The following is a 15,697-nucleotide window of genomic DNA, read 5'->3' on the forward strand; positions in this document are numbered from 1 at the left end:
TTATGCATCAAAATTTATTCAAAATTATAGATGTTAGACACAAACATGCTAGACATAAATTAGAAAGATACACTAAAAATGTAAGTTATGACAGGTGTCTTTGGAAGCTATAGGAAAATCTGTTTGGAAATCATCTTGGATGATAATTTAGCAATTTAAAATATCCTCCATACACAGAATCCCAATCTGCTTTGCTGAAGCTGGAAAACAAAGGTGAGACTTGGAACTTTCAGATAAATACTTTCCAAAGACAAATGGCAAATATGGAGAGCTATTAGCTTTGGCAATAGCAAATTTTCAGTTCATTATATGGGTGATCAATTATGCTGCCCTGAACAAAAATACAGAGGACTTTGGGAGAAGGTTATAGTAGCATCTCAGGATGTCTGGTGAATCTAAAACAATCACCTGTAAACATGAGCCCATCAAGATAAATCGTGGCAATTTGTAAACAATATGTTAACCTATTTGCTTAGCGTAATTTTTCACATTGACATCAGAAAGACACAAACTTTCTGGACATTTTTTATACATTTTACATTTACATAAACTAGTAAAAATATAAACTTTAGAATGGCTAAGTAAACCACATTACATTTACTCAGTGGAATTCTATGTAACAAACTATGTTCTAGAAAATTATATTTCAAATGAATAGAATGCCAAATTTTTAGGCAGATCATATATACAGACATTTATATAAAAACTATAAACTGCTTCTTTATCCAGTCATCTGTTGATGGACATTTAGGCTGTTTCCATGTCATGGCTATTGTAAATAGTGCTGCTATGAACATTGGGGTGCAGGTGTCATCCTGAAGTAGGGTTCCTTCTGGGTATATGCCCAGGAGCAGGATTCCTGGGTCACATGGTAAGTCTATTCCTAGTCTTTTGAGGAAGCCCCATACTGTTTTCCACAGTGGCTGCACCAAACTGCATTCCCACCAGCAGTGTAGGAGGGTTCCCTTTTCTCCACAGCCCCTCCAGCATTTGTCATTTGTGGACTTTTGAATGATGGCCATTCTGACTGGTGTGAGGTGATACCTCATTGTAGTTTTGATTTGCATTTCTCTGATAATTAGTGATATTGAGCATTTTTTTCATGTGCCTATTGATCATTTGTATGTCTTCCTTGGAGAATTGCTTGTTTAGGTCTTCTGCCCATTTTTGGATCAGGTGGTTGTTTGTTTTTTTTTTCTTATTAAGTCGTATGAGCTGCTTATATATTCTGGAGATCAAGCCTTTGTTGGTTTCATTTGCAAAAATTTTCTCCCATTCCATAAGTTGTCTTTTTGTTTTACTTATAGTTTCCTTTACTGTGCAGAAGCTTCTAAGTTTAATTAGGTCCCATTTATTTATTCTTGCTTTTATTTCTATTGCTTGGGTAGACTGTCCTAGGAGAACATTTTTGAGATGTATGTCAGATAATGTTTTGCCTATATGGTTATACAATGGAATACTATTCAGCCATAAATACTGACAACATAACGCCATTTGCAGCAACATGGATGCTCCTGGAGAATGTCATTCTAAGTGAAGTAAGCCAGAAAGAGAAAGAAAAATACCATATGAAATCACTCATATGTGGAATCTAAAAAACAAAACAAAACAAAACATAAATACAAAACAGAAACAGACTCATAGACATAGGATAGAAACCTGTGGTTTTGCCAAGGGGGTGGGGGGTGAGAAGGGGCAGACTGGGATTTCAAAATGTAGAACAGATAAACAAGATTATACTGTTTGGCACAGGGAAATATTTACAAGATCTTATGGTAGCTCACAGCAGAAAAAAATGTGACAATGAACATATGTATGTTCATGTATAACTGAAAAATTGTGCTCTATATTGGAATTTGACACAACATTGTAAAATGACTATAACTCAATAGAAATGTTAAAAAATAAAAAATAGACAAAAAGAAAAAAATAAATAAAAATGAATTTATTGAACAAAAACTATAAACTTAAAGAATTAAATGAACAATAGACTTTCAAATGACTTTTTAAACTTTACTTTTTATACATTCCAAGTTTCTTTAATGTGTACATTGTCTTTATAATAGAAACATAATAAAAACAAATATTTTAAAACCAGGACCCTCTGGATAGCAATCAGCAAAGAAGGAATTTTTGCTCCAAATCCCAAAGACCTCATTAACCCACCAATGCTACAATTACTGAAAACATTTAGACCTCTGAAATTCTAAAAATTCTATTTTTGTAGATTTTAATTTTGATATAATTTGAAATGCACTGAAAAGCTGCAAGGAACCCCATGTAGATGGATTAAAAATATACAGCATATTATATACATATATAATGGAATGTTATACAGCCATGAGAAAATAGGATATCCTACCATTTGTGACAACAGGGATGAAACTTGAGTACATTATGTGAAACAAGATAAGTTAGATAGAGAAAGATAAGTATGATATGGTAACACCAATATGGAATCTTATGTGGAATCTAAAAGTCAAACCTATAAAACACAGAATAAAATGGTGGTTACCAGCAATAGGATGTGGGGGGATAGGACTGATGGTATTTAAAGCTACAAACTTGTAAGAAGTAGTAAATAAGTCATAGAGATCTGATGCACAATAAAGGAATATACACAAAAATATTGTACTATAATGATGTAATGTGATTCAGTATTGGCTCAATGACATATTACAATGTACAAGTGCATCAAAGTAACACTATGCACTTTAAATTTACCAAATGTAATATTCCTTACTAATTCACTAATTATTTGCATTCTTCAGCATTTACTTTATCACTCATATTTCCTCAATGTATAAAAAAAATGTTTATAAATTTATCTCTATACTATTTTTTCTGGAGCATTTGAGATAGTGTATCTCTTTACCCATAAACACTTCAGCTTGTATGTCCTGTGAAAAGAGGATTCTCATACAAAACCACATTACAGTTATCAAAATTGGGAACTTTAATATTGACACCACGTGTTTTCATGAGTAGTCCGTATCAAAATTTCACTAGTTCTCACAGTGATGTCCTTTGCAGCTACTGTTACACATCCAGGATGAAATCCAGGATCATGTCTTGCATTTAGGTGCCATGTCTCTAGTCCCTGATGAAACATGATTAACAAAGTATTTTTCCTAGTCCCCCAAAACAGTCTTCTGATCAGTCTGTAGTTTTGCTGTGTTTTATAAGGTTTTTGCTTTACAGACTATAAATCAGCAAGTTTTTATGACTGTAACACACAGCAAGTATACAGCTGTTGAAAAATAGTGTATATCAAACTCATATAATAAATACTTAGTTGTGTATCTGTATGTTACTGTTGGTCACATTATTTTACATGGAAATACTTTGTTATCATTAAACCAGGAAATGGAGATGATTTCTTAGTGAGTCCTTCATCTTTATGCTGCTCTTTTTAAACTGGGTACTGCTTACTGATATTCTTACAAGATTAGGACAGTTAATACTATTAACAATGCCGTTCTACATATTTCACCCCATTTGGGGATTTTTAAAAATCTTCTACTGAAATAAATTAGACAATTCAAAATAACCCCATAAAATGCAGAGATAGAGTTCTAAATGATTTTCTTAGACATCCTATCACTTTATTAAAAATGAATTTCAGTTAATAGTGTTGTCATTCCTAGGTAGCCATAACTATTTCCACAAAAAAGTTCAGCAAAGAATAAACTGCATTACTCATTGATTAAAAGTTGTCCATAATATTAAGTACAAAAGTTGTACATAATATTAAGTAGTGATATCTTAAACTTTTTCCTTCAACAAGATAATACCATATTTTCTTTTGAAGGGAATTGCAAATAGAATTAGAATGTAACATAAGAAAACTTACATTTCTAATGCCTGCTGCCAAAAACAATTACATTGGATATACATTGAGAAATTTCACTTAAGATAAAAACCCAAGTGGTAATTTCAGTTATTGCTGATAAAACACTGAAGATTTCCAGTTTTTAAAAAAATACCAGTTCCTTTAAAATTTTCTAAAGATTTAACTAATGAACAAATTAAAGGGGCACTTTTTTCCTGCTCTTCCTATTCTATTTTTTTGATTAAAAAAATACATTCTTTCTTAATCACTTAGATTGAATTTCCTGGGAATAAATTATAGAAGTATCAAACTGCTACATCAAAATATATCTACATTTTTATATCTTATGTACATATTTCAAAATGTACTCCAGAAAATTTTCTTCCTCTGTTTTATGGAAGAAAAGTTTCTGTTTTAAAAAAGAATGAGGAATGAGTTTGAGGAGGGAGGATGAACTGAAGCAGAAGTTACACATTTCAGGTCTTCATAGTTTAAACACTATGTAGAAATATCAGTATAATACTAAGGACTTTGCACATTAAGATTCTTAAGTGCCAGTTTCACAAGAGCAAAAACACAACATTTGGACAACTGAGTATCTGGATAGAAGTCATGCCTACCCTTTAAGGCCAGTTAAACCTTAAAGCTCTTACATTTGACCTACTTTACTAACCTTGGGCAGTGAGTTGTATTTTACTGAAGATTGCCCTCATTTGTTGTTTGTGGGTATTGCAAGTTGTTTTGGGAAGATGTGGGTTTGTCCTGGAAGCTTAGAAGCCTCACTTTTTTTTACCCACTTCCTTTTCTCCAGTTCTAAACATTGTCTGGCACATAGCACCCTGTAATATTTTTTGACAGATGGATTTTCAGATATATAAATCAATCAAAAAACCAGTTGATCCGAGGAGCCTTCTTGGAAGTATTGTGGCCCTCAGTGCTAGGAACTGGTTCTGGCAGAAGAAGAATAAACTTGGACTTTTGCAAGACCAGCCCCATGTGCTTTCATGTCACAACCTCCTCTTCTTTCCATTCCACAGGCATGAAAGAAAAAGATGAGTCACAGACAATGAACATAACTCAGCTGGAAGTAACAAAGAATCAGGCCAGACATTGAGAATTCAGCATCAACTCTGCATAAAAATAATGCTCATCTGAAATCATTATTAGGGTAAACATCTTCTTCCTTCCCATACACATATTTGATTTTTCATTAGAACTGGAGGGAACATATTCATCAATCAATGTTTGGAGTTAAAATGCTGCAGTGAGCTACCCATGGGAAGATATATACGCTGTTCGTTATTTCATCTGTTTAGAATGATGAAGCAATCTGCCACCAGTCTCCGGCTTGATGAAATCACATCCAGAAATTAAGTGGAAATAGTTACATGCACATGAGTAGCTCCAACACATTCAGGAGATTTCTGTGCATATTTGGCTCAATATTTGTAACAGTCACAGGGAGAGTACAGTTAGCAGATTGTGGTTATATTTACACTGCTATCCAAACAGATTCTTACTGTTTGGATATGAATATATATTTGCATATCCTAAAATTGGGATTAGCTAATATACTTTCATGTACTTAGATCATGGATGGCTAGCTGTAACAATAAACTCAAAATAAAGCCCAGTACAAAAATTTTTTAATTTATATTTCCTCACTATGAAATAGTCAATCTTTCCCTGTATTTCTATATGCTTACACATATATCTTATATTTATTTTTCTGCTATCTTCTAGTTTTTTTATTTCTTATAAGTGACTTTAGTGGTATTTTTCTTTGGACAAAAATACTACCTCAGATCTTGGAACAATTTTGATCTGAACTATAAAATTATTAAACGTGAATGGATTTTTTTTTTGCCTATAGACAACTTATTCAATCCCCACAACACTCAATACATAAGTACTATAAATAAATAAGGACTACTTTCTCCATATTCACTCATATAATAATCACTATAATTTGAGGGATATCATATGTGACCTCAATTCCTCCTCATAACTCCCAAGGGCAGAGATTTCACTCAGACTATATGAGAAACTTCCGCAGTCTCCTGCTAGTAAGTGGGGATAAGACTTCAACCCATCTGATTCCAAGGCCACTCGAAACCAGAAAGCCCACTAGGTTATGAACTGTCTAAGTCAGCAATCACTTGGAATTGTGACTAATTTCCTCTAGAAAAAAAACACTAGGCCTACAGTGAATACTGGAATGTGCAAGAGTGAAAACAAACTTACTGAGTGTCCTAGTTTTCTACTACTGCTGTAACAAATTATCACACACTTGGTGTCTTACCCAAATCTATATTGCTTCTTATGTGAAATACAATATACAGTTGACCCTTGAACAACACAGGTTTGAACTGCGCAGGTTCACTTACATGTGGATGTTCTTCACTAAACACGTACCACAGCACTATGCGATCCGTGGTTGGCTGAATCCACTCATGTGGAACCACAGATAAGGAAGGCCGACTATAAAGTTATACATGGGTTTCCAGCTTCGCAGGGGTCAGTGCCCCTAAGGCTGTGTAGTCTAAGAGTCAGCTAAAGTTAAATTCATTCTTATATTTCTGTAGCTCAGACATCTGACATGGGTCTCACTGGCCTGTAATCAAGCTGTGAGCAAGGCTGCATTTTTTTCCCTCCTGGAGGGTGCCGGAGAGACTCCATTTCCTCACCTTTTCCAGCTGCTGCTGCTTTTTATTATTATTATTATTATTATTGAAGTATAATCAGTTTACAATGTTGTGTCAATTTCTAGTGAGTGTACAGTTTTTCCAGCTTCTTGAGGCAACCTACATTCCTTGGCTGTTGGACCCTTTTTTCCATCTTCAAAGCCAGCAATGCAGCATTTCTCTGACCCTTCCTGGGTCCTTGCATGTCTCTGACCACAGCTGGGAATGGCTCTCTACTTTTCAGGACTTATATGATTAGACTGGACCCACCTGGATAATCCAGGATAAACTCGCCACTTCTGTGTTTGTAATTTTATCACATCTGAAAATTCCCCCTTTCCCATGGGAAGTGACATTTTTGCAGGTTGTGAAAATTGGAACATGCACATCTTTTAGGGTTTGGAGGGCACTACCCCACCTATACAGTGAGCTAATGTAGGAATGACTGACAGTCAAATTTCCCTGCCAAAGGTTTTTTATTTGGGGGAAGCTGAATGTTGATGTAAGTGAATCTCTAATTAGAAGCCTAATAATGTAAAATAATGTAAATAAATAAAAGTCATAAATAAAGAAAAAATCAAAGAAATTAAAATTTCAGCTAGTAAGGGAGAAAGGAAGATTTTTGAATGACTGGGTGTTATATTTTGGGATTGGACTAGAGACTGATGCTGGTCTTCATCTGCAAAAAACCAAGTACCTCCAGCTCTCCAGCCATGAAATAGAAGAGGGGTAACCAGTGTGAGGCCCATGAGCAACAAAAAAGATGCCCATCCCAGAGATAGGTTAGCCTTGCTTAGCAGTTTGGTTGGAGCTCTGCATCCCTATATTGTACCTGCTTTCAAAGAGTTGCCCATTTTTTTTCCTCCAAGACTACACATTTTAAAAGTGTCTGAGTTTTTCTGGCATTTTTCTCCTCTTGCCATCAACAGCACCAGAAGTGGCAAAGCAGGGACTGTCACTTTTAGATGCAGGTCATTTGTAAGTTGGGTTTATCTGGGAATGTACATGAGCTGAAGTGGATCCAAAAGGCAAGAGAGGTAAGACTGAGAGGCTGGTGATGTGTCCCACATAAAAGAGAAAAGAGATTTTACTCTGGCTAGAGTTTGTACTGAGGCAGATGGATTTGAGGAAGATGAGCCTGTCATAAGCTTGTATTTCATCAACCTGGAAGTGAACAGCCTGGATTTGAGGAGACAGTTACACATCAGGACTTGGTTATTCTAAAATCCTGCTGCTATCCAGATGTCAGATCCTATTAGCTCTCATATGACCACCAATTTAAAGAGAGACGCTAGGAACACAGTCTCTGGGCTGTCGGCACAATTTTAAATCAAGTCGTCTGAACATATCTATGTTGATCTTTACAAGCCCTTTGTTTACTGTGGGCCTAGGTCTAAATAAAGATTTTTAAATCACTTCATATTTTAACAGGATGTGTAACACTCTCTTTGACATTTTCTCTAAGAGCACCACATCTTAGCTCCTGTCTCCAAATGGGATAAAAGACTATTATAGGTTTGGGAATGTCAGGCCTTTTTCTAGATTTACAGCTATAAATTAAATAAGTTTTATCTTTGAGGTACATCCTTTTCTGTTTTCTGTGTCCCATTTTCGCTATCAAGCAACTGATTTCTTCCTGTTGCCTCTAACTCCCAAGACTTCTTCCTACTGCCCTTCTCAGTGCAGCACTGGTTGTTACAGACTTGCTGTCCCATCTTCCTGCAGACCCATGTAGAATTCATACTCCAAGAGCTCTACTTTTAAAAACTGGTTATCCTAATATAATAAAATATGTGAGGCAAGTGCTAAATACCAGTGGTACTTAAGGATTATCTCTTTATACGTATCACTGATGTATGTGTGTTTGTTTCCTTATTCAGTTATTTAACTACATATTATGAACACTTATTATATATCGTCTACTATGCTAGCTGTTTTACATGTGTTATCTCATTTTTTGGGTCTTCAATACTTTCTTTACCTTTGGCCCAAGGGATAAATGTGGTCATTCCTTACTTCATGGAAACCGCCTCAAGAACATACGAAAACAACTGCGCATATAAATTGCCTAGATACTATGATTAAAAACTGTTATAATATATTAAAACACATAGATATGTGGTATAAGTCTAACAATAAACAAAAATATTTTAAAATGTTTGGAGAGTCCTTGGTAGATGACCCTGGTGAGTTATACTTTGTGTTCTTTAGGACAAGGAATGAACAATGTTAGATTTTCATGCAACCTGGCACTGGCCATCAGGAATGTTATTTTTGGTCAAAGAGCACTTCACTGACCTCAAATTATAACATGCAGTTAGCTTCCTGCTCTGTCATTGAGGCAGGCTGGTTCTAGTTAAGTATGTGCTGAGGTCAAAGCTGAATCGCAGCTATGTCCAAATATAGATTATCTTTCTGAAAACTGTGGCCTCTTTTCTAGGGCTGCCGTGTGTACAGCATGGGGGTTGGACTTCTGCAGAGAAGCAGCCTCTTCTTAGAGAGAGTAGGTCCAGTGAAAAACACTGACTTTTAAAATAAGGAAGAAAGTAGGAGTGTGCAAATTAAATAAAGATAAGTTGTTAAAGGTTAACTAGTTTCTCCCGGTTGTGTTATAAGCAAATGGCACAGTCATTCTCTGGTTCTACAATATTTAGATGTTTTATTTCAGTCACATAGTGGGAGCTGAGAACAAATGTGGGTAAACCAGACACAAAATACCTTCACAGAACATAAGCTAAAACCTATTCCCTTAATCCTTCAGTGTTGAATCATATGTTATGTCTGGACCATAAATGTGAGGAATGCCAAAGTAGCTGGGCTATCGCCATGGTTTGGTAAACACACACATGCCCGCACACACACATACACATGAGAAAAAGCATATCCATGCTGAAAATATGTTATCCTTGCTATTGTATCAGTTTTCTATTGCTGTGTAATAACTTACTGAAGACCTATGGCTTAAAACACCTATTATTTCCCAGGTTCTGTTGATCAGAAGTGTGGCCCAGTGAAGCTGGGGTCTCTGCTCAGGGTCTCACTAGATGGAAACCAAGGTTGTGACCAGGCTATATTCTCATCTGGGTCCTCTTTCAAATGTATTCAGGCTATTGGAAGAATTTATAGATCTTGCATTTATAGGACTGAGGTCCCTGTACTCTTGCTGGCTGCCTTTAGCTCTTAAGGGTCACTCAGGTCCTAGCGACATGGCCCTCTTACAACAAGCTAATTTACTTCTTCACAGCTGGTACTAGACTCTCTCTCCAGTCTGCTACGATGGGAAGGAGTCTTATTTAATGCAATGTAATCACTTGAGTGACTGTAACATCACCTTTGATTTTAGGCCATAACATAGCCTAGCAAGGGAGTGAGTACCTCATTTTATACTCACAGGCCCCACCCACATGCAAGGTGAGGGATTGTAAGCACACATGGGAACAGAATCTTGGAGTCCGTCTTGAAATTACGCCTACAACACCTACTACTCAGAACAAGGCCTGGACTGTGGGAATTACATGACTGAGGAGAGAGCAAAATGTTACTCACCTCCAGAACCTAGAAGTTAAGTATAAACAGTCTCAAGGTGAAGAACACTGCTCTCCAAGAGAAAACCAGGAATAAAAATCTGTAATTGTCTACCAAGTTTCCCAGAGAAAGACACTCAGGTCTGAATCTCAATGTATCCTTTGAACTATGCCTAGGAGAGATGCAAATTCCTACACAGGCCAACAGTCCCGCGGGCAAGGATTTATGGCTGACTATCTAAATGACACCTGTGCCTCAGTCTTAGCAACCCCCAACCCTAACTTCCCAGAAGACTCCTCCTCTCACCACTACATTCCTTCTTAATTATTATATCCAACAGTTGGCTACAAGCCAATATAGCAACATTGAATTCTCTAGAGATAGAGTAAAAAGTCAATATTCAAATTGTAACAGTGACATCTTCTGGAGTAAGATAAAAATAATCAAGTGAGCAAGTTTTGATTCTGGAGTACCTGCACACCACAGAGATATTGTGGGTTTGGTTCCAGACCACTGCAATAAAGTGAAACCACAATAAAACAAGTCACACAAATGTTTTGATTTCCTAGTGCATATAAAAGTTATGCATACAGCATATAGTCGATTAAGTGCCCAAGAGCATTATGTTTAAAGAAAATAATGTACGTACCTCAATTAAAAAATATTTTATTGTGAAAAAGTGCTAATTATCATCTGATAACACAGGGTTGCCACAAACCTTTAATTTGTTAAAAAAAAGAAAAGAAAAGAAAAGTACAATATCTTTGCTGTGCACTAAAGAAAAGTACAATAAAATGAGATAGCCTGTATCTGCCCTGTATAATCACCTCTCCTTGAGTGTGGGTGGACCTGTAAATATAACGGGGTAGCCTTTCCTTCGATTAGGTTACATTACATGGCAAAGTGATAGGATAGTCACTCCCACGATTACATTACAGGAGACTCCATCTTGAACAAACTGGGAAAATTTTCTTGGTAGCCTTGAAAAGTAAGGTGCAAAGCTGAGAGGGTCACATGACTAGGCTTTGAGGAGACTTCTAGGTGCTGAATGTAAGCCCAGGTTGGCATCTAGGGGACCTCACACATATACAGTTGCAAGGAACCAAATTCTGCCAATGACCAGAATGAACCTGGAAGAAGACCCTGAGCCTCGGATCTGATCACATCGCAGGCGACACCCTGATTTTGGCCCAGTAAGAGCCTGTGCAGAGGAACCAGCTAACCTCTGACTGAAAAGCTAACCAGTTAAAACTGTGTGATAATAAGACTCTGTTGCTTTAAGATATTAACTTTGTGGAAATTCTTCATGTAGTGTAGAGACCTAACATATAAACAGATTGATAAATAAATAAGCAAACTAGCAATATTAGTTTTAGGAATTTTATGCAACAGTTCTCAATAAGTGAATCCCAATTGGTCTTATTTGAGTAGCTACAATATTTTCAGGCATTTAAAATGTATTGAAAATGAAAATATGCCTAAAGCAAACACATTTTCTGGTGGTAATCCAGAGGACTGGAGATGACAAACTGAAGCAAAACACTCCTTAAGTGATGAAACAATGCCAAACCAGTGGGAATGTAATCATCTTGCTCCACAAGGTTAATAGAAAGTCTGAGTAATTAATTATGGTAGATATTAGATGTATTCACATATATGCACAGAAGCAAAGGGCACTTACTCTGAAAGTTGTTCACTGAGAAGACTCGAGGATGATAGAATCCCGCTTTGCAAATGCACTGATAGGCTCCAAGCACGAATCCTAGGCCTTTAATTGGCATACACTATGAAACAGAAAAGACAGCAATACAGTTGATCACAGTCTATTTCACAGTATAAAGATGCACAGCTATCTGTCATTGCAACTGGTAACAGAACTATCGTACTTTCCAGAAATAAAATGTCCCACTTTTGAACTTTTATTTTAGGTTTGTTGGCCAACAGACTTTTTTTTAGAAGTAGCAAACTGAGTTTCCTTTCTAAATATATGCCGTTACAGCTGCATTTGCCATACGTCTTTATCTCAGTCAATTGCCATAGGAAGTAATTATAGACATAGGTTTTTTCAATGTCTCAAATATCATCTTACTGCTTTAAGAGACATTTCCTAAGCCTATAAGAATATTTTAAGTGATTCCGTGCTAAATATTTCCACCAGAGCAAAGGTCGGTAAGTAGCTAGACGGACAGACAGATATATATAAGTTAATATGTGGAAACTGCCCATGAATTAAGTATTTATCAAATTTCACCCTCCAAATAAAAAATACAAATTGATGGAATAACAAAGCAAGTAAACTTTAAATTGTAAATTTAGAAAAGAAAAAAAAGTTGAACTAATAATCCAAAGTGCTTTTTACCTAAAATCTGTTTCATAGATAAATGTTATACATGCACATAAAAAGAAGAAAAACAATGATTGGCTTTCCAAACATGTTACACAGATACACATAATGGACAGCTCCCTAAAGCTTAATATTGGCTTCTTTCAATTATATCACTGAACCCTAGCAAAATTCAGTGTAACATACTTGATTTCTGTTACATTCAATTACATAAGCATGGAATAACTTCTATTAAAATACAGTTTATCAGTAAAGCAGAGTGTTTCAAGAATTTAATCAACACTGAAACTTCTTTTCTGATATCTCTTTAACAAGATCTCAACCTTTTTGCCTTTTTGCCATTATAATCTATTAGAGGAGCTAGGAATTTAGTGAATTTAAAAGTTATAAAGTGTCCCTCTGATACAAAGGCCCTTGAGAGAAAATTCTAAATTATCTAAATAATGCTCCTACAATCTAAGTTTTAATGACTGGTAACAAGATTGATTACTGCATATCATTGAAAACTCCAGCAAATAGTAAAGCATTTATATGTAAGGTAGCAAGAGCTAATACATGCTCTAAATTCACATATTATACCAAGAAAACCTTTGAAAAAAGAGCTTTCTAAAATACCTTCTTGAATATTTTATATAATTAATACCCCCCTTTTTTACCCCACCCAACACCCACATACCCAATTATATCTTTCAATTGAAAACACAGTTCTTCACCCAGAGCAAAATACAAGAGCAGATGAGCACCAGGCAGTTCAACTGAGTTGGCAAGTGTCTATGAAATAACTATTGTGTGCCTAGAGAATTCCTAAAGGACCTGAATGAATTAACATATACTATTTATAAAGGCCCCGTCATATAGTGGATCAGATCATATTTCTGAATTGTATAAACAAAAGGGCAATTATAACAATTACTTTGGAGAAGCACTAGTATGGTGAAGAGATCATATTATTTGTGGTCAGTCAGAAAATACATATTTGAATTCTGACTTTAATCACTTACTATGTGGATTTGGGCTGTTCTCCTAAATTCTCTAAAGCCTTATTATTATTTTTTAGTTTGTAAGAACAATCACTCAGTCAGATGCAGGTCCAGTTTGAAGAAGGCAGAACTACCAAGATGTCCTAACCGGTGCAATATGGGGTATAAGAGGAAGAGAAGAATAAAGGATGACTCCAGTGATCTTGGTCTGAGCAACCTTAAGAATGGAGATGCCATCATTGAGCTGGGAAAGGCTGCAGGTGAAGTCGATTTGGAGAAAAGAGCAGAAATTCAGTTTTACAAATGTTAATGAAGTGTCTATTTGAAATTTAATTCTCAATATCAAATAGGCAGTCTGATAAAGTAGTATGGAATTTAGGAGAGATGTCTGGGCTGTATAATTTGGGATTCATTTGCTTACAGATGACAGATAAAGCCATGAGAGAAGACTAGACCATTAAGGGAGTGCCTGTAGGCAGTGAAGTAAATAAGTGGTGAGACTTGGGACCCTCCTTAGGAGGCTAAGAGGTGAGGCAGAAAGGACGAAGCAAAGGATACTGAGAAGAGCAATTCAATGAGGTGTCATTATTTAATTAACTAGACAGCGATACTAAGTGCATAACATGGAATTTCTTGTGAGTTACACCAACTAAACATTCATCTGGCCAAGATACGTCCAGGTAAAACAAGTCTTGGACACTAAGAATATAGCAGTGTACTTTAAATATTCTGCTTCACTGGAGGTTAACGCTATTCATTCAATCAGCACTAAATCCCTGGTAATGTCACTTGGCAATGCAACACTGACTCAGATGAGAATTTTAAATGTCTAAGGCAGATCTGAAAGTTTATTGGAACAAGAATACCTCTTTAATATAAGTTAACTATAGAGCTGAAAGAAAAATCAAGTTTATAAAAAATCTACTTGATTAGATAAATATCACCAAATATAAAGTCCCCTGAACTTAAAAAAATGCTTCCTAATTATGGGAAATACTGCAATATGAATTATTAGTTACCTCAAACTGTTTTAGTCTTAAATTATCTTATATTCTCAAAGAAAAATTTTTAAATGTTCAACCAGTTAAATTCAATAAAAGAATATCACTCTGAAGCATACACTCCAAGATTGTGGAGCCTGTGTGGACCTAAATGTGCTGCTGCTTACATACACTTGTCTTGGAGTGTTACAAGTGATCTTGGCTTATTTTTCTCTTAATGATTGTAATTTTTCACTCAACTTGCCATACTTTCATGCTCCATCCACCACCACCATTCTATAGCTACTCCAATTTGGCCACCTCCAACCAAACTTTTACCTTTTTAAAAATGAGGCAATTGGTTTATTAGTCAAGCTAGTTTGGTTTTTTTTTTAATCTCCATAAGTGTAGTGACTACTCAACCTTTCTTTATTGTATTTGGACTGAATATCTGCCTTTTGTAATGTTTTCTCCTTAGGAATTTAGAATATAAGCAAAAATCTTCATTAAATATAGGAGAAACTTCAGACTTTAACTCTAACATTCATTTAAGATAATCATTTTAGATATTAAAGATATTTATTTTATATATTCAAATCTAAATTTTTCTACTTTAACTTTATAGAAGTCCAAGAGGGTAGAAATTGAAAAAACAGCCCTTCTTGTTCCATAAGGGTAGCTCTTCCATGATGGCCTTTGATAAACATTAAGTTTCTTATATTAAGAGTTATAGCCCCCTTGTGAGTGAGGTAGGTGCTCACAAGATTGCATGCCTTCTTTGATGAACCTTACCAAGCCATCAGCAGAGATTTCCTAAAGAGAGCTCTAGAGAACACATAATCATAGTTAGGTTCCTAAGAGTAATCCACATCCAGATGGGAAGAGATGGTGGTTAAGAATATAGAGCAAAATGGATAGATTGCTAGGAAGTATACAACCTACCAAATCTGAGTCATGAAGAAATGAAAAACCTAAGCAAACTTTATACTAGTAAGGAGACTGAATCAGTAATCAAAAACTTCCTAATAGAGAAAAGCCCAGGCCTCATTGGACAAGATAGCCTCATAGGACAAGCCTACCAAACATTTAAAGATGAATTAACATCAATATTTCTCAAACTGTTCCAAAAATTGAAGAGAGAACACTTCCTAACTCATTTTATGAGGTCAGCATTACTCTGATATCAAAGCCAGCCAAAGATAATACAAGAAAAGAAAATTGCAAACCAATAATCCTGATTAGTATTGTTGTGAAAAATTTTAACAAAATGCTAGCAAACCATATTCAACATCACATTAAAAGGATATATACCATGACAAAGTAGGATTTATTCTTGGGATACGAGAAGGTTC

General features: G+C 35.6%; 1 protein-coding gene across 1 annotated transcript in view; it reads right to left on the reverse strand.

Moving 5' to 3' along the window:
- Positions 1-15,697, reverse strand: part of GPR158 (G protein-coupled receptor 158) — a 304,199-nt gene that overhangs the window by 150,108 nt on the left and 138,394 nt on the right. Inside the window, exon 3 of the mRNA XM_032474100.1 lies at positions 11,723-11,825. Within this exon, the coding sequence (XP_032329991.1) occupies positions 11,723-11,825 (103 nt within the window). The remainder of the gene's footprint in view (positions 1-11,722; positions 11,826-15,697) is intronic.

Source organism: Camelus ferus, chromosome 35 (assembly GCF_009834535.1).
Source record: "Camelus ferus isolate YT-003-E chromosome 35, BCGSAC_Cfer_1.0, whole genome shotgun sequence".
In the NCBI taxonomy this organism is placed as follows: Eukaryota; Metazoa; Chordata; class Mammalia; order Artiodactyla; family Camelidae; genus Camelus; species Camelus ferus.